Source organism: Labeo rohita, chromosome 25, assembly GCF_022985175.1.
Source record: "Labeo rohita strain BAU-BD-2019 chromosome 25, IGBB_LRoh.1.0, whole genome shotgun sequence".
Taxonomy (NCBI): domain Eukaryota; kingdom Metazoa; phylum Chordata; class Actinopteri; order Cypriniformes; family Cyprinidae; genus Labeo; species Labeo rohita.
In genome coordinates, this window is record NC_066893.1 from 7,471,391 (window position 1) to 7,491,106 (window position 19,716).

Consider the following 19,716-nt stretch of genomic DNA (forward strand, 5'->3'; position numbering starts at 1 on the left):
ACTAACCTCTCGCAGTTGTGTCCAGTAGTGTAGTCTCTGCAGGACAGACACTGACCCGTGAGCGGGTCGCACTGCTCGGCGTGGCCATTGCAAGTGCAGGGGCGACAGTTAGGGAAACCCCAGTATCCAGGCAGACAGCGGTCGCACTGCCGCCCATACGCTCCGTGAATACACTCACACTGACCGGTGGCCTCGTGACAGAAAGAGTGGATGGATCCCTCAGGACTGCAATCACATGCTAACCAACAAGAGACCACAATTATGCTTGTGAAAGACTTTTTAGAAATACATGATGCAATCTGTACTATTGTGAGACTGATAAGTTGTACTTACGCCGGCAGCCTTGCGGGCCAAAAAAGGAAGGTCGCTGGGGCGCATTTGTCACAGTTCCTGCCAACCACATTGGGACGACACTGGCACTGGCCACCGCTTGGGTCACAAACCGTGCTGAGAGACCCCTGCGGGTCACACTGACAGGCTGAGAGAAACAGAGGAGAAAAAAAAATTGTTTTACTAAACAGATCAAATTAGCGCGAGAGCGCAATTCCATGACAGCGTAAATGGGAAGGGAAATTTCTCCAGGTGATTTACTAACAATGCACAAATGAAAAAAACGCAGACGCAACGTCTCATTTACATATCGACCAACACAATATACCAAGTGCAGTGCAAATCAATGTAGTCGCAAATAAAGAATAAAGAAATAAAGAAGTCACAGTACGTTAAAAAAGAACCAGAGGCCAAAAAATTAAGGTTTGCTAGAAGTTTTGATAGACCTGGTATTGCATGACTCCTAGTTGAAGGTTCCAAGTCGTCTTTTATTTCCTAAAGCAAATTAAAAATAACATAAGGATATGTTTGAATAATGTGTTTTTCTGGCTTTACAAATAAATTAATACATGTGGACAAAAATCCACTCTCCTTTCTACCATGCGCTCTCTGTTCTCTGCAGTGCCTCCTCCTAGCAACTTGAACTCTGTGTATTCAGGCTCAAGACAGTTAGGTAGTGCAAAATCATTTCATAATTGCAGCCATTTCAAGTGCAAAATAGTTTAAGACATTTTGACATTAAAATGCATATTTAAAGGAAAAGTCCACTTCCAGATAATTTACAGGGGGAGCCTTTGACATTAAAAAGTATATAAATGTTATTATTTTAATGAAAATAACTGATCGTTTTGCTAGATAAGACCCTTCTTTCTCAGCTGGGATCGTTTACAACCACATTTGGGATCATTTGAAGCCGCATTTAAACTGCATTTTGGAAGTTCAAACTCAGGGGCACCATATCAGTCCATTATATGGAGAAAAATGCTGAAATGTTTCCCTCAAAAAACATAATTTCTTTATGGCTGAAGACAGAAAAACATGAACATCTTGGATGACAAGGATGTGAGTACATTATCTGTCAATTTTTGTTTCGAAAGTGGACTTCTCCTTTAATAAGGTCAGGCACAAAAATAACTGTTTCCACACCTTTTCAGCACTAATTCATCTTTGGTAAAACTTGACAGAACAATTTTAATGCCATAAGACGGTTTGCTCTGGAGCAAGCTGTTAGCAAAACTGGCCCCAGGATTAATTTCAGGATCACTGGGTCTTTCTTCCCAGTCATCTTAATGGCAAAAAGCGCTTCAGTTTACCGAAATTCACCCTAAATGACTTGAACAATAGTAGTGTTTTTGAAAAATATGTAGAAAACCTATGAAAGAGTGACGTTATTTTAAAAATCCACATTGTTTTATACATATGTTGAACTATGGGGGGCGCCATTGTTTTGATGATGTAAAAAGGTTGCACTCAGTGAGCTACTGGCACTACCTGTTGCTATTTTTACCGCAACAATGAAAATAAAAACTGATTGTGTGGCTTTTGGTTGTGATTTTTTAGTCGAGAGGCAACAAGAGAAGCAGCAATAAAAAGAGCAGAAAAGAAAGGGAAGATGCCTGCGGATGGATAAAACGTCCTAAAGACCTGTGTCTTTGTTCTCTCCACTTTAGCCCTGATGCCTTTGAGGCTTTTAGTAGACCACAGCTACTGAAAGAGCTTACAAACGGCAGAGACAAGAAACGCTAGATGCCATCCTGGCAGGATATAAACATTTATATTTAATCATTTATTGTGTTGGAGTAAAAATAGCAACAGGTAGCAGCAGTAGCTCACTGAGTGCAACCATTTTACATCATCGAAATAATGGCGCCCCCCCATAGTCCAAAATATGTATAAAACTATGTGGATTTTTTTAAATAACATAAATGTTTTGTCGGTTTTCTAATATATTTCAGTAAGAAACATCATTTACGTTATATTAAGCCACACAAGTCTTAATACCCAGGGTTCCCTTTAACATTTACTATTTATTGCACAATTAATCATCATCTACAGATATTTCATAATCTAAAACAACAAAAACTATTAAGAATTCAGATAATATGTCAAAATGGACTCTGTTTGGTTGATCTCTCTACTACATTTATGTAAATTATCCATCATATTACTTAATGGCTGTAAAAAAAAAAAAAAAAAACTTTTGGCTACCAAAGTTTTAATATCAGTATTAACAGGTTGGAGCTTGCATACAGTTCAGAATAGGCTCAGGTCCAAAACAGCCTCTCTGGTGGATGTGCACAGCTCATAAATCACACTGAAGTTCAACTCAACACCTCAGTGGCTCCGAGTTCAAACCACTTGCATAAAAATGCTTGTTTAGTGACTTGGCACATCATCTCACCATGAAAGACCCACAAAACCCAGGAGGCTTTGAGAAGTCAGTGGTGCAGGCCAAAAGAGCTTGGAAATTTTACACAAACTTTTCAAAATAGTGTAGCTTTTCTAGTTACTAGACACAGTTTCCAAAATGTAGCAGGTTGCTGGCTTTTATATCACACCGTTTTGTGTGAAACCACCTCCAAAAATGTCAGATGGTAAAAAAAAAGATAATAAAAACCTTAATAGTTGATGCATAGTTGATTACATAGTTGCTTTGAAACAACTTATTTATTTATTTATTACAAATCAGAGAAATAAAAATAATGTACTTTTTCACTAAACCAAAGGAAGAATATTCAGTTATTTTCATTTATTCACCACAATATCAATACATAATAAAATAACTTATTTATTTTATATATTTATTTACGTACTTATATCATCAGATATAATTAATGTATTTAAATATTTAATATATATATATATATATATATACACTACCGTTCAAAAGTTTGGGGTCAGTACATTTTTATTGTTTTTTTTTTTTTTTTTTTTTTTTTAATAAATTAATACTTTTATTCACCAAGGATGTATTAAGTTAATAATTAAAAGTTTATTAAAAGTTAATAATAAATAATTTACATTGTTATAAAATATTTATATTTTGAATAAACACTGTACTTTTTAAACTTGTTATTCATGAAAGAATCCTGAAAAAAAAAAAAATTACAGGTTCCAAAAATATTTGGCAGCACAACTGTTGATATTATCCAACATTGATCATTCTAATAATAAATCCGCATATTAGAATGATTTCTGAAGGATCATGTGACACTTAAGACTGGAGTAACAGCTGATAAAAATTCAGCTTTTCATCACAGGAATAAATTCTATTTTAAAGTATGTTAAAATAAAAAACATTATTTTATATTGTAAAAACATTTTGCAATATTACTTTTTTTTTTTTTTTTTGTATATTTTTAATCAAATAAATGCAGCCTTGATGAGCATAAGAGACTACTTTAAAGACTATTACAAGTCTTACTGACCCCAAACTTTTGAACGGTAGTGTATATATATACTTACCTGTATATTTAAGTTAAAAAAACTTCTTACATCAACTTCAATGTAGTTTTGAAGTTTTTTAAAGTTTGAATGTTTTTTTAAAGAGGAAACTCACCACCACTAAATTTATTTTATCCAAACTGCAGTAAAATTTTTGAAAAAAACAAAAAAACAAAACAATTACTACTTAAAATAACTGTTTTCTATTTGAATATATTTAAAAATGTAATTTATTCCTGTGATTTCAAAGCTGAATTTTTAGCATTATTACTCCAGTCACATGATCCTTCAGAAATCATTCAATATTCTGATTTGTTACGTAAAACACATTATTATTATTATTATTATTATTATTATTATTATTATCATTATATTGAAAACAGCTGAGATTCTTTGCTGAATAGAAAGTTCAGAAGAACAGCATTTATCTAAAATATAAATCTTTTGTAACATTAGAAATGTCTTTCTCGTCACTTTTGATCAATTTAAAGCATCCTTGCTAAATAATAGTAAATCATTTCTATAATCTAAGCTTTTATAGTGTAGTGTCTTATGTTACAAAAGCTTTTTTATTTCAGATAAATCTATGGAATAGTGAAAAATTGTGCTCAACTGTTTTAAATATTGACAATAATAATAAATTACATTTTAAAATATATTCTAATAGAAAGTTTCATTGTGCAATTTTTCACACTATTACTGCTTTTGCTGTATTTTATCACAAAAATGCAGGCTTGGTGAGCAGAAGAGACTTCTTTAAAAATATTACAAATCTTACAGTTCAAAAACTTTTGACTGGTAGTGTATTAAAGTGTAGCCTTGAAATGTGTCCTACTTTTCCTAGAAGTGAGTTTAACTGTATTTTTTACATTATGTATCATATAAAGCTTGACAAGTAACACTTTCCTAAAGCCTGACTTGAAGTTGTCTTTCCAGTAGTAGTGTGTTACGCTGTTTGATTTCATCAAGCGTAACATTTTCACACTGATGTTTATAGTCAGCAAAAAAAAAGCTTGCATTCTGATTTACGCCTCGAGCTATGTCTTTTGCTTTTCTTCTTGTCCTGACAGCTGATGAAATTGTAAAGTCTCAGACAGGAAGCATGTAGAGCAGTATAATTATGCCAGAGGCCCCGTTACAAGCTCTGACACGAGGCAGGAAAGCACCGCTGATGAGAGACGGCAGACTGAGGAAAATGAAAGCTGAATGAACGATGACAGAATGACTGGCGCGTCTATCATAAAGGGAAAAGGGGATTCTTATGTGGTTAGAGAATGGAGCCGAAATTGTGCGATGATGACAGGTTGAGAATCTGTATGTGTGTGCACAAAGTGGAAAGATCTTAAGGATCAAGTTAATAATGCCATAACAGAACTAGACTTAGAAAATTCTGTATAGTATAGTGTGAGCATTTGAAACTAAAAATAGATGTGTGCAAACTGTAAAATGCATGTGTGAATAAAGAAAGACCCAGCAGGTCCTTAAAGGTCCACTGAAGTGCTTTGAAACAGGCAGCCTTATTTTGTGTTGATGTAATTTCAACTGAAACAGGAAGACAGGGCGGACATATCAAGCAGTCCCGCCCCCTTTTTTAAATAGGCAATAGTGTTTCGTTTATCAGCCCTTGGGACAGAGCCATTGAACTGGGTAAAGCCCAGCTTGCAACTGCGTGCAACCACGTGCGACTGACCCGATCAGCATATTTGTGTTTGCGCTGAGGGGAGCTTTAAAGATTTCTATGTTTTTGCAATGTTGAGTAATGTATCACAGACAAATCTCACAAATCCTTTCATAAACAAAGTGTAGAGAGAGTGTACATAAGAGATTCATTGTGCAATGTAGAGAGCTTCATTGATTATAATGGAACTTTGTGAAATTGCGATGAACTAAGATGAGTGACAGTTTTTAATGATTTTTAAGGGAGTTTGTAAATGAGATATTGATTTAACACAACAGTTAAATAAGAAGGTAATATTAAGTGGCTTACATTGTCTGAGTATAACACTATTGCCTGATTTTCCTTCATTTTTTCGTCATCAAAAATAGTCTGAAACAAGTCACAACTGAGCCTCTGCTCATCTCCATTCAAACACAGCGGTGTTTCGTTTATAAATGAATGTGTGTTTTTAAACTAATCTAGTGAGTCAATGATTCAATTTCCCATTCATAAAGACTTGCTTTATTCCGGAATGAATCAGCCGTTTGAACGAATCAAATGAATGAATGATTCAGTAATTAAATTAGTGACTTGCCGCCACCTACTGGCAGTTTTAATTTAATTTTTAGTAAATTATTTTAAAGTTATTTAAATCATTTAATATTTCTATATTCAAAATTTTATATTTAAAACATTAATCTCCACATGAATTTATGAATTTGATTGCACTTATGCCACCTCTGAGCACCATTAAACATATGAAAATACACCTACAAGCCACTTTTGTGTTCTTTATGACACCTCTGTAGTACAAATTCATTTTGTTAATAGTGATCTCATTTGATTGGTAATTGTTCTTATTCTGTTGTTTTAATTAGACATTTTAAAAAGCTTAAAAATATAATTGTTAAAGAGTTTGACATAAAAAATGACATACTTTTCATAAAGTCAGAAAAATGCCATTACAAAGGTAAAAACAAAATTCCCCTGTAAATCACTTTCAGGAGTCAAATATCACCTTGTAATGGAAAGGCCAATTTTTTATTAGATTTGATTAGAAGGTGCTCCTAAAATTTTGACTGTGCTCCTACATTTTTTAAGTTAGGAGCACAAATGCTCCTAAAAAGAAAAGTAATAGTAAAGCCCTGGTATGACAGACACAATCTCAACCCTATCGCTATAAAATATAGCATTGTGTAGGATTCAGTGGAAAGCATATTTACACTGTCTGAATTGATTACTATAAGGTAGGTAATTTATTATGAGGTTATAGCTGTACCTTTAACTCCCTGGTGCAGAAGAGCTGACACACTGAAGATGTAATTCCTGCAGATATCAGTCATGGGGGTTTTAACCACGGCTTGGCTGTTCTCCAAACAGCGGTAGCGCTGGAAGGTTTCCCAGGCGCTGTTGGTCACCAAGTCTCCACCCTCTGATCCAGAGCCAGAGAAAATATCCAGGTTTTTGCAGTGTGGCATGAGGACGATCTGAGGGCAAGAATAGAAATCGACTGATCAGCATTTGAAGATTCCAATGTAATTGAGATTGTTTGACAGGGTAAAAGAGGGAGCCTACCGAGTCGATGAGTGTGTACGGTGACTGCACATCGCTGAGAGCCGAGTAGAGAGACAGGCTCAAACGCACGGTGTAGTTCAAGCCTTCTTCAAAACACACAGGCCTAGACAGCACCACATACCTGTTCGACAAAATCAAGATAATTCACCTTCTCAGTTTCAACAAAACCTAGCCTTCCCAACATGTTCAGCAAATTTTTCCAGTCAGAATCAAGGCATTTCAATCGAAATTGGCGCATTCTACAGTTCTACAGTAGTAAATCACATTCCAAAATAAGTGTCCTTGTGTATTTTACTCACTTTTGCGACTAAAAATAGATAAAATAGAAAAACAGCACTAAATGTAAAATGTATTTAGGAGTGTGTGTGCAAATATAGAAGAAGCCCAAGTGGGTCCTTAAAAAATCTATAGAGTATACAGTTTTGCATGAGGGCGAAAGATTTTCTCAGTTGGTCATGTGAATTTGCTGCATTGACAAACAGAAATCTGCTTGGTTTGAAAGTGACTTTGCTCCCTGATGGCACACATACATCATGAAGACGTCTATTTGACGTCTGTATTTACATCTGCAAGACACATTTTTTAGAGTGTTTGCTCACCTGCAATACGTCTGTAGGACGTTTCCTATCAGATGTCAAATAGATGTCTATTAGATGTCTTTAAGATGTTTATGATTTAGAATGTATGTAAAACTGACATCCTACAAACATCTGTCAGATGTTTGTGCACAGAAGACGCTTTCCAGATCAAGTGATCTTTAACAGACATCTTGCAGACGTATGTGTGCTATGTGGGTTTTAGCTGTGCCCCAGATAGCACACATATGCCTGCAAGATGTCTATTAAACATCACTTGATCTGGAAAGCATCTGCTGTGTACAAACATCTGACAGGTGTCTGTAAGATGTCAGTTTTACATGCAATCTTAATTATAAACACCCTAAAAACATCTAATAGACGTCTATTTGACATCTGATAAGAAACGCTGAAATGCTGATGTCAAATAGACGTCTCCGAGATGTACGTGTGCTTTCAGGGGCTTCATACATAACTACACTATTGACAATACACAATGGGTTTTTTTCCTTGAAAAAAAATTGCCTAAATTTTGCTGAAGAGACTGCACTGAACTAACTGAAGTGACAGCTCATAATAAGTGATTTGGAACGCTCTACACAGGCACAAAGTCAATGCAATTGACTTCAATGGGGTTTTATGTTAGCATGTTGCTAAGCTAATATCCTGATACTTTAATAAGAATTAAATGCAATAAGCACAAAAATCTTGGGTTTTAACACATTTAAATACTTATTATTGTTATTTTTGAGCTTTGAATGCAATAAATATATTTTTAATAAACACCTCTCTAGATTTGTGGCAATGCATTTTGGGATTACGAAAATTAACCATGGTTTTACTACATATAAAACCAAAAAAACTACTATAGTTTACTATAGTTAAACAATGGTGACAACAAATTAACCATGGTTTTGCAACACTAACTATAGTTTAACCATGGTACTTGTAGTTCAAGTTATACAAATGGTAATGAGTACTCCCCAAAAAAACATGGTTTCTACACTTTTACTATAATAAAACCATAGTTAATTTTGGCAAAGGTTGTACAAGATAAATGAGATGCTGCCTTAGAATTTGGTCTAAATGAACAAAATGTTAATCACTATAGCTTTTCAGTGATATTTTATTATTATTTATGTACTGTTGTAGGTTTATTATTATTTTGAATTAGCTTCTTAATTTTAGTTACATTTTTAGTATTTTTTTTTGTTATGCATTTTTGTCATTTTATTAGTTTGAAATATTGTTATAATATTTTGAATTCTAATATACAATATTGTTCTAATATTCTAATATATATATATATTATTAAAATAAATATGTTAAAGATGATGTGCTAAAATGACTAAAACTGAATAAAAATGAATTCTTTTTAGTAAATTTATTAAAAAAAAAGACAAAATTACTAAAACTAAAGTAAAATTAAACATAAAACTGAATATATAAAATAAAAGATCATTCAAAATACTAATTGCATTATTTAATTTAATTGCAATAATAGTTGCATTAATAGTATATAAATAATGAGTTGGGTTGGTCAAATCCAAACCCTACAGACTGTAAAAATAGTTATAAAATGTATCAATTATATACTGTTGTCGTTTTTATAGTCTGTTGTAGTTTTTAAATTTAAGTAAAATTTCTAGTAATTCCGTTATGTGTTTTCCTAATTTTTATTTTACTTTAATTTATTTAATTTGTTTGTATTTGGGTTTAATTATTATTTCGTTACAACTTGTCATGCACATTTGCTGGTAATCGTGTCATTTGCGTCGCCCCGGCACTAATTAACGTCTATTGGTGTCTTTGCATTGACTTTGTATGTAAACTACTTAAATAATTAAATTAGCTTTTGGTGCACGTCAGCTGGCCTGTCTTTCTTCTCTCATACCTGGATCCGGGATGCAGAGACACCACCTGGTTGTCATCGTCGGGCATCGTGTTTGCACAGCGGCTGTCGGCGGTAATGACGCGAGGTCTGATGACAGTCATCAACACTTCTTCCCACTGCTCTGGCAGCTACAAACCATGAAAGAGCAAGCAGATGATGTAATGATGTGATGTCTTTAGTTAGACATTTCTAAGCTGTACTAGTCAAATGTCAGTGCCAGTATTATACTGTAGAGAAAGTCACCTGAGGTTCATATCGGATGATAATGTCATACTCCATAGAGTGGGGGATGTTGTCGATGCTGAACTCAAGATAGGCACCTTCAGGAACGTTCACAAAACCAATGCCTGTCCAAGTAGGGGATCTGTCTTGAGGCTGGGGTCTTGGGACAACCGTCACACCCTACCGATAGAAAGATATATAGAGATTTATCATTCAAATACTCAAAGACTTTGACAAATGGGAATAACGAGGACACTTACAGGTCCGAACTTGGCGTCCTCTGCTTCATAAGTGTAATGGTCCAGAGCGATGAAGTAAAAACCAGATTCCACCTGGTCGCAGCGTCTGCCAAACATGTGCTCGCGACACTGACACTGACCGGTTTCAGGAGAGCAACTGGAAAAGAAATAACATCAAGAAATTTAGATGTCTCCTCTGGAAGATCTGGAGGAAAATAGCTCTGAAGGACATATTCAACACTGACACACACACAAACATTCAAGACACAAAACCTTTGGGAAACAGCACCCATCTGTTTGTTGGACCGCTGTTAAAGCCTGCCTTTGTAACTCATGTAAATGCAGTTTTCTTACTGAACAATACTGCCAGTTCAGAACTTAATCTGAGACTAAGAAACATTATTTTCACTGTTTTTTCAGGCCTCCTGCCAGTAGTTTCTCAACAGGCTGATTCAACTTACTGGAAGAACAGAGTAGTAGAAAGAGAAAGAAGATATTTACAAGTTCTGAAGAGAATGTAAGTTTTTTAAGTCCAAGTCTGATCACAATAAAAGTAACACCTCAACTCTCCTCAGCAAGCCACATGAGTTAAATCATCATTTAATGTCTATAATGATATACAAGAAAAGTTTAATACTTAGGGTAGTGTTTTTATTATTAACAAAACCTATTCAAAATTGGTAGCTGAAAAACTTATATTCCATAATACAATTCTAGAAAAATAGGAAAAACAGAAATGTTGCCTTGGCGACTAATTGAAATAAATTAGTTACTAAAATAAATGTAAAAAATTAAAGCTATACAGAAATATAAATGTAAAAAAAGAGAAAAAAAAAGAAATAAAAATAACAAGAGCATATAACAAAATGACTAAAACCTCAATTAAAATTAACACTATACTAGTATATAAATAATACTGACTTAGGGGTTAGTCATGACATTTTTTATATATATATATTTTTTTCGTTTTATTTTTTCCTAAAATTTTATTTTATGTAATCCAAATATAATGGATATAATATTAATACAAATATAATAATTTTTTAGACTGTTTTAATGGTTAAATTAAATTTTATTAATGCAAAAGCATGTCTAATTAACTGAAATCACGAAACTTACACTATTTAAAAGCAATTTATTAAAAGTTAAACAAAAAAATTCATTTTTAAGGCCCTATGAAATATGTTTTTTTTCTCTCAAATTTAGTTTTCTTTTTAACAAATTCTGTTTTCCATTAGTTTTTTTTTTGGGACTTTAAGGGGTCATTAAATTAAAATAATAATAATAATAAAAAAACATCTTTAAATGATTAATTTTATATTTTAAAAAGAACCATACTTTATTATTATTATTATTATTATTTTTTTTACTGTATGTTTGCATTTTTCTGGTAAATAAATTCTGGTAAATAATTTTTCAGGTAAATATTCTTTAAAAAATAATGTTTTAATAATAATTGTATTATAAGTAGGTAGTAGTACTATCATTACATTAACTAATATATTTCTGTCACAGTTTCCTAAAGTTAATCCAAATTTTTATTTTGACAGGTTATTGTGAAGAACTGTAAGTTTCTATCATAGACCAATCCGGTGTTGGCAAACAGTAATAACGTTTTTGTGGGCGGAGCCTATCTGATATCTAAGTGTCCGTCTATGGAAGCTGTGGAATAAAAAGAAATTCTAACTTTATTCTCACAATTCCGAAATTATATGTCACAATTCTAAGAAAAATCAACTCCTCATTATCTCTTTTGAGTTTATATCCCACACTCCTGGCTTTTTTTCTGCCTCAGAATACACAGACTCACTCATATAAACTTGCATTTGTGAGAAAAAAGCCAGAATTGTGAGATAAAAGGTGTAAATGTAAAATGTTATAGGCTTAAACAGTATTTCATACTGTAAGTGTAGGGCTAATATAATATATTCCCTATTAACCACATTTGAGAATATTATGTAGACCTATTGTTCAAATCAAATTCATGCTTTAAAAGTAGAGTAATCATAGTGTTTCTTCCATTAGTTTGTCTGGTTAAACATCTGTTTAGCTTCAGTTACCGTCTTTGACGACACAGAGACACACAGAACGTGCAAGATTTATATTAAAATAGTCTTTTTGCGACTTAATATTCACAGACACTAGTCCATATCATGTTTTGATTTAAGCGTACTGACCTACTTTTTTCTAGCAAATTCTGTGATACTCCGCATTATACAGTAAATTCCTTTTTTAAGACCGGATTCCGTGTTTCCGTCCGCGTTTTCTTTATCGCGGAAATTACAGGGCCCTATAATTGGTCAAATCCTTAACCCTATAAACTATAATAACAGTAATAAAAACTGTATTTGAATGAGAGATTCAGGCACTACAGAACAGAGTAGTTTTACTCACTTGTTGTTGACTGCACCACCATGATCACAGTCACATGGTCTGCAGCCATCCATGTCGTTACTGAGACCCCAGTGCTGAGGCTATGAGAGAGAGAGTTGTTAAAAGACCATTTAAACACCACAGGGTTTATGACAGACCTCACAAGAAGCAAAATGTAAACAGCAGCTCTTAAAGGCAAATGATCACATTCTGGTGTAACTGAATGCTATAAATCTGTAAAATAAAATAAAATAAAATGCACATTTATTAATTTAATAAAAATGTAAGCAATATAACACAAACAAAATGGCTTTTGCAGTAAGTATCAGGATTAATCAAATGTGTCACATTAAAAGAGAAGTTCATTTCCAGAACAAAAATTTGCAGGTAATTTCACCCCCTTGTCATCCAAGATGTTTGTGTCTTTCTTTCTTCAGTCGTAAAGAAATTATGTTTCTTGAGGAAAACATTCCAGAATTTTTATCCATATAATGGACTTGAATGATGCCTCAGAGTTTAAACTTCCAAAATACAGTTTCAGTGCAGCTTCAAAGGGCTCTAAACAATCCCAGCCGAGAAAGAAGGGTCTTATCTAGCAAAACGATTAGTTATTTTCCTAAAAAATGTGCATTTTATATACTTTTTAACCTCAAATGCTCGTCTATTCTCAGCATGTTGAAAAACTACCATCTCATTTTTCCAACTTCAAAATTGCTCTACATCGCTGTTTTTTTTTTTTTTTTTGTAAATGGTATTTGATCTTCTTTGCATGTCCACTTTGTAAACACTGGGTCGGTACTTCTGCAGCGATGTAGGACGATTTTGAAGTTGGAGGAGAAAATGAGACGGGAGTTTTTCGACATACCCTAACCGTATTGAACCAGAATACACAGAGTTTGCATGTGCTTCGCACACTGTAAAAAACAATTTGTTGAGTCAACTTAAAATAATTTGTAACCTGGCTGCCTTAAAAGTTTAAGTTCAGTCAACTCAAAAAAAGTTTATTCAACTTGAAATGTTAAATTATACTAAGTGACAGCTAAGATATTTGAGTTGAATCAACTTAAAATTTTAAGGCAGCTGGGTTGCTTACCCATCTGTTAAGTTTAGCAAACACAAATATCTAAGTTGTTACTTAGTACAACTTAACATTTCAGGTTGACTAAACTTATTTCAGTTGACTGAATTTAAAATTTTAAGGCAGCAGGATAACAAATTATTTTAAGCTGACTCAACAAATTGTGTTTTTTATTTTTTACAGTGCAGAGGCAAGACAAGCGTTTGAGGTTAAAAATTATATAAATTCTAATTTTTTTAGAAAATAACCAATCGTTTTGCTAGATAAGACCCTTCTTCCTCTGGCTGGGATCATTTAGAGCCCTTTGAAGCTGCATTTAAACTACATTTTGCAAGTTCAAACTCACAACCACCATTAAAGTCCATTATATGGAGAAAAATTCTGGAATGTTTTCCCCAAGAAACGTAATTTCTTTACGACTGAAGAAAGAAAGACACAAACATCTTGGATGACAAGGGGGTGAGTACATTATATGTCAAATTTTGTTCTGGAAGCGAACTTCTTTAATTAGTATAAAAGTAAAATGTTATGCTTTTAAAATCATTGACATGGTTATTGTACAATATACAATACAAAAATATGAATGAACTCATAAAGTAAGCAGAGCACGCACCAGACACTGGTCACAGTTCCTTCCGGTAACCAGACGTTTACAGTAGCAGTTTCCTGAGTCTGTATCGCATGGACTTCCACCTGGAACCGTTCCCAAAGCGTTGCATGTGCATGCTGGGTAACAACAAAACAAAAGAAACTTTTATTTGAGAACTCACAACCATTTTTACATTAACTGATGAATGATTTGGATTCACTTTAGTGTGTAAGGTATGTACTTACGCTGGCATCCCAGAGGGTCGTCGCTGAGTCCGTAATGGCCTTGTTTGCACTGGTCACAGCGTTCACCCTCCACATTAGGCTTACAGCGACATTGACCCGCGATCAGCCCAACAGACACGTCTGTCAGCGCATCACACACTCCACCATTGAGAGAGCCGACCGGATCGCAGTTACAGGCTGGAAAAGACAAATCCAGACAGTGTACTTAAAGACAATGGGAGGAACTGTGAACAGCTAAAAATACACACAGAAATGCATTTGAATCAAATTAATATATTATAAAAGTTACTCCATGTTAGTAATTGGATTAATATTAATGAATTGTAATCTAAGTTGTTATAAAAGTTTGATGTAAAACTCATAGACCACATTTCTGCTTTGTGGTCAACTAAAAAACCTCAGTCACCACAAAAAAAGAGGAATGTGAAACCCTAGACGCGTGTGGTTTGACGAAAAGGGCGGCGCTTTGCCCTGTAGTGACGGACCACTTCAAAGCCCAGGTGTTTCTGCTCCCAAATCTCCACGAGCAGAAGCGAACAAAGCAACAGCTGGACCAGACTCACATCACAAACTAGACCAGACAGGTAGAGGAGCATTGGCTGTTTGAAGAGGAAAAAAAATCAGAGGAAATGACAGGAGAGGAAATGAGAGGGGACACGTACGCTCGCAGATGTTGGGGTCGCGGATGTCTTTCTCCGGATTTTGGTAGAAGAAAGGCTTGCACTGCTCGCAATTGTGACCCATGGTGTTGTGCCTGCAGTCGTCACATACGCCGCCGCTCACGTTACCCGAGGCCCGATACACAGCCATGTCGAAATGACAGGAATCAGAGTGATGGTTGCAGTTGCATTCTGTGAAAGAAGCAAGGACATGTTAGCGAGGAAATGGTAGATAATGAAGTAACAACTGTACAACAAAAAATGAAGACAGAATTGTTTAAAAACTATAATGCAGTAACAAATAACTTTTTAATAGCTACAATGCAGTAACAATTGCACAACAAAGAACTGCGATGTTTGAAAACTATAACGCAACAACAATTGCATGACCAAAAATTATGATATTAAAAAAACTGTAACACGGTAACAACTGCATGACGAAGAAATACGATGTTTAAAAACTATAGTGCATTAACAGTTGCATGACAAAGAATTACAATGTTTGAAAACTGTAACATAGTAACAACTGCGTGACAAAGAATTCTGAAGTTTAAGAAGTATAATGCAGTAACAAATGTACGTCAAAGAATTACGATGCTTAAAAACTGTAACGCAGTAATAACTGCGCAACAAAGAATTACGACGTATAATGTGGTAGCAATTCTATGACAAAGAATTACAATGTTAAAAAAGCATAATGCAGTAACAACTGCACGAAAAATTACGTTTAAAAAGTGTAACACTGTAACAGTTGCACAACAAATAATTACAATGTTTAACAACTGTAACACAGTAACAACTGCATGACAAAGAATTAGGTTTAAAAACTGTAATGGAGTAACAATTGCACAACAAAGAATTACAATGTTGAAAAATATATAATGCCCTAACATCTGTACCACAAAAAATTATGACGTTTAAAAAAACTATAATGCAGCAACAATTGCGTTACCAAGAATTACAACGTTTAAAAACTATAACGCAGTAGCAACTGCGCAACAAAGAATTACAACGTTTGAAAACTGAAATGTAGTAACAACTGCGTGACAAAGAATTCAGAAGTTTAAAAAGTATAATGCAGTAATAATTGTACGACAAAGAATTACAATGTTTAAAAACCATAATGCGGTAATGATTGCACAAGAAAGAATTACGATGTTTAAAAAGTGTAACACAGTAACAACTGCATGACAAAGAATTACGATATTTGAAAACTATAACAGTAACAACTGCATGACAAAGATTTACGATGTTTAAAAAACTATAAACGCAGTAACAATTGCACAACAAATAATTATGACGTTTAAAAACTGTAACACAGTAACAACTGCGTAACAGAAAAGTACATTATTTAAAAACCATAATGCAATAACAACGGCACGAGAAAGAATTGAAACGTTTAAAATATGTAACAGAGTAACAATTGTACATTAAAGACTTTAACAGTAACAACTGCATAACAATGATTTATGATGTTTAAAAACTATAATGCAGTAATAATTGTACGACAAAGAATTACGATGTTTGAAAACTATAACACAGTAACAACTGTGTGACAAAGTATTACGTTTAAAAACTGTAAGGCAATAACGACTGCGCGTCAAAGAATTAGTTTTTTTTGAAAACTGTAACGCAGTAACAATTGCACAACATAGACTTACATTTAAAAATTACAATGCAGTAAAAATTGCATGACCAAGAATTACAATGTTTAAAAACAATAACGCAGTAACAACTGTGTGACAAAGAATTACGACATTTAAAAACTGTAACGCTGCAAAAACTGCATGACTGAGAATTACGTTTTTTTTTTTTTACTATAATGCAGTAACAACTGCACAACACAGAATTAAGTTTAAAAACTAAAACACAGTAATTACTGTACAAATCATGATTAAAAACTAACGCGGTAACAACTCTATGACAAAGAATTAGAGCATTGAAAACTATACTGCAGTAACAATTGCATGCCAAAGAATTTTTGACTATATTGTTTTAAGGAGTTACAACAGTTACAAAATATATTTATCCTGCTACAGAAAAATTAACTTATCCGAGTTAGTAATGTACCAAAGTTGAAATATTGATATCAAAACTTCATTAGAAACTACAGTGCAGTAACAATTGTACTACAAAAAGAACGTCAGAACGTTGTTTAAAAACGCTCATGCAATAACACTGATACAATATTATAAAATTAAAGTTTAAAAACTATTAAGCAGCGACAAAAAGAATGTTACAAAACTTACTTGATTTGCAATATAAGAACGTCCAAAATAAAGGTTCTATGTAAACAATAGTTCTATGTAAACAATAAATAATTCATAAATATCACTACGTTTTTATAACCTGAACTAACCTTGTCATAAAAAGCTATTTTGAAATAAATTAATAGATCCGGACAAAAATGAGCAAAAGTTAATTGACCCATAAATGAACATTGCAGAACATACTTTTACAGGCGTTGGTGTTGCGTCCCTCTGCGGGCCTCCAGGGCAGGTCATGGTAAAAGTCTTGACAGCGTTCACAGTTCAGACCCATGGTGTTATGATTACACATACAATGGCCATGGACCTACGGCAAAACAGACATAACAATGATAACCAAGAACAAAATAAATGTAATCAAATTGAGACTGTGTGTGGAACAGTATATTTAAAGGCACCACAAATTATAAACAGAAGTCCTCAAAATGAATTTGAGCTAATTTCCTACTCTGACCCTAACAGGGAAAAGTTTCTTCATACAACAGAAAAAAGATGAAGTTGCTCAGAACGATCTACAAATCCGGCCCCTAACCAGATGGCAACAGGAAATGTTTATACTGGATGCATCTGGTCTACATTAAACAAACTCCAGTCCTGGCACAGACACAGATCTAGATGCAGTCTATATGTGAGCTTTCACAGAACTGCTCTGTTCTTGGAGAAGATGTAGAGTCACTTCAGTCCTTTGAATGAAATTCTTGCACATAGAAATGTAGCGAGACATGGATATGGATGTAATATCTCTTCATTACTTTTAGTAAGAGCTCCAACAGACTGAGACACATCCCACTACACAGAGATTGTAAACAGAGGAGGCGGCAGACTAAACAGGAACCACGTTCCTTTGGTGTATTTCATCTTTGGCTCTGATAGAAAAACCGCAGAAACACATACTACAATTTCAAGCATAAATGAAACAAAAAAGGTTTGTAAATAAGAAACTCTGCGTGCATTTTCTCTGCCACATGAATATTTGCACTGTAAACTATTCAATAATGAAACCACGAGGCGGTCCGCATACTTTCATACTAATGTGAAACAGATCCAAACTGAATTAGCAGCAGATTGTGATGGGACTTCAAACGATTTCTTTTTTTTGACAAATGTGTGCGAGATGTTTTATTCAAAGCGGAGGTTTAAAAAGTCACAAAAAGGTCTGCTGCATTTAAATGTAGCATAAATCAAAAACTACATCTTATTGAATATGCTTTATTTATCTACAATTCACTCTGGTATAATACTGCATTAAATTTTCCTAATTTTATGTGATATGTGATCACAGTCAGTTTGTGGTGACTGGAGGGAAAAATTTTGAAAAAGTGTAAAAAGTGTTAAATGGAGCTTGGCATAACAATAAATAATATGTACAAAGAAGTAAAAAAAAAAAAAAAAATATATATATATATATATATATATAGAGAGAGAGAGATAGAGATATATAGATATATAATGTAAATATATATATATATATATAATATATAAAATATAAGAATTATAATAATAAAAAAATATAAACATTTATAATAATTAAAATAAAAAACAAAATAAAATACAAATGTAAACCTACATACATAAAACTATAAGACAGTAACAATTTGAATATATAAAAAATAATATGAACAATAATGAAAAATAATCACGTTTAAAAATATAACTAAATATAAAATATAAAAAATATATAACTAAAAACTATAACAAGTAATAACTGCACGACAAAGAATTACGGCATTTAAAACATATAACATAGTAACAATTATATGACAGAAGAATTATAACATTTAAAAACTATAACAGTAACAATTGCACAAAGAATTTTGATGTTTAAAACTATAACGCATTAACAGTTGTATGAAAAAGAATTCAGTTTAAAAACTATAACGCAGTAACAATTGCACGACAAAGAATTGAGACTTTTAAAACTATAGCGCAGTAACAATTGTGTGACAAAGAATTACGACATTTAAAATTATAATGCAGTTACAATTGTATGACAAAGAATAACATTTAAAAACTACAACTGCACAATAAAGAATTACATTTAAAAACTATAACGCAGTAACAACTAAACAACAAAGAATCGTTTAAAAACTATAACGCAGTAACAACTGCACAACAGAGAATTATGTTTAAAACAACTGCGCAATAAATATTTACGTTTAAAAATGTTAAGGAAGTAACAATTTCACAACAAAGAATTAAGTTAAAAAACTATAAGGCAGTAACAATTTCACGACAAAGAATTGTTTAAAACAACTGCACGATAAAGAATTACGTTTAAAAACTATAACGCAGTAACAACTAAACAAAGAATCATTTAAAAACTATAACAGCAACAACTGCATGACAAAGAATTACGATGTTTAAAACTATAGTGCAGTAACAACTGTATGACAAAGAATAATGTTTAAAAACTAACGCAGTAACAACTGCACAACAAAGAATTATGTCTAAAACAACTGCACAATAAAGAATTACGTTTAAAAACTATAATGCAGTAACAATTTCATGACAAAGAATTGTTTAAAACAACTGCACGACAAAAAATTACATTTAAAAACTATAACGTAGT

General features: G+C 33.2%; 1 protein-coding gene across 1 annotated transcript in view; it reads right to left on the reverse strand.

Annotated features, from left to right (window-relative positions):
* Nucleotides 1-19,716, reverse strand: part of lamb1a (laminin, beta 1a) — a 41,617-nt gene that overhangs the window by 13,886 nt on the left and 8,015 nt on the right. Inside the window, 13 exon segments of the mRNA XM_051100071.1 lie at nt 7-238; nt 334-358; nt 360-478; nt 6,711-6,918; nt 7,007-7,127; nt 9,476-9,603; nt 9,719-9,877; nt 9,958-10,093; nt 12,331-12,410; nt 14,001-14,113; nt 14,222-14,398; nt 14,884-15,072; nt 17,334-17,454. Of these exon segments, the coding sequence (XP_050956028.1) occupies nt 7-238; nt 334-358; nt 360-478; nt 6,711-6,918; nt 7,007-7,127; nt 9,476-9,603; nt 9,719-9,877; nt 9,958-10,093; nt 12,331-12,410; nt 14,001-14,113; nt 14,222-14,398; nt 14,884-15,072; nt 17,334-17,454 (1,808 nt within the window).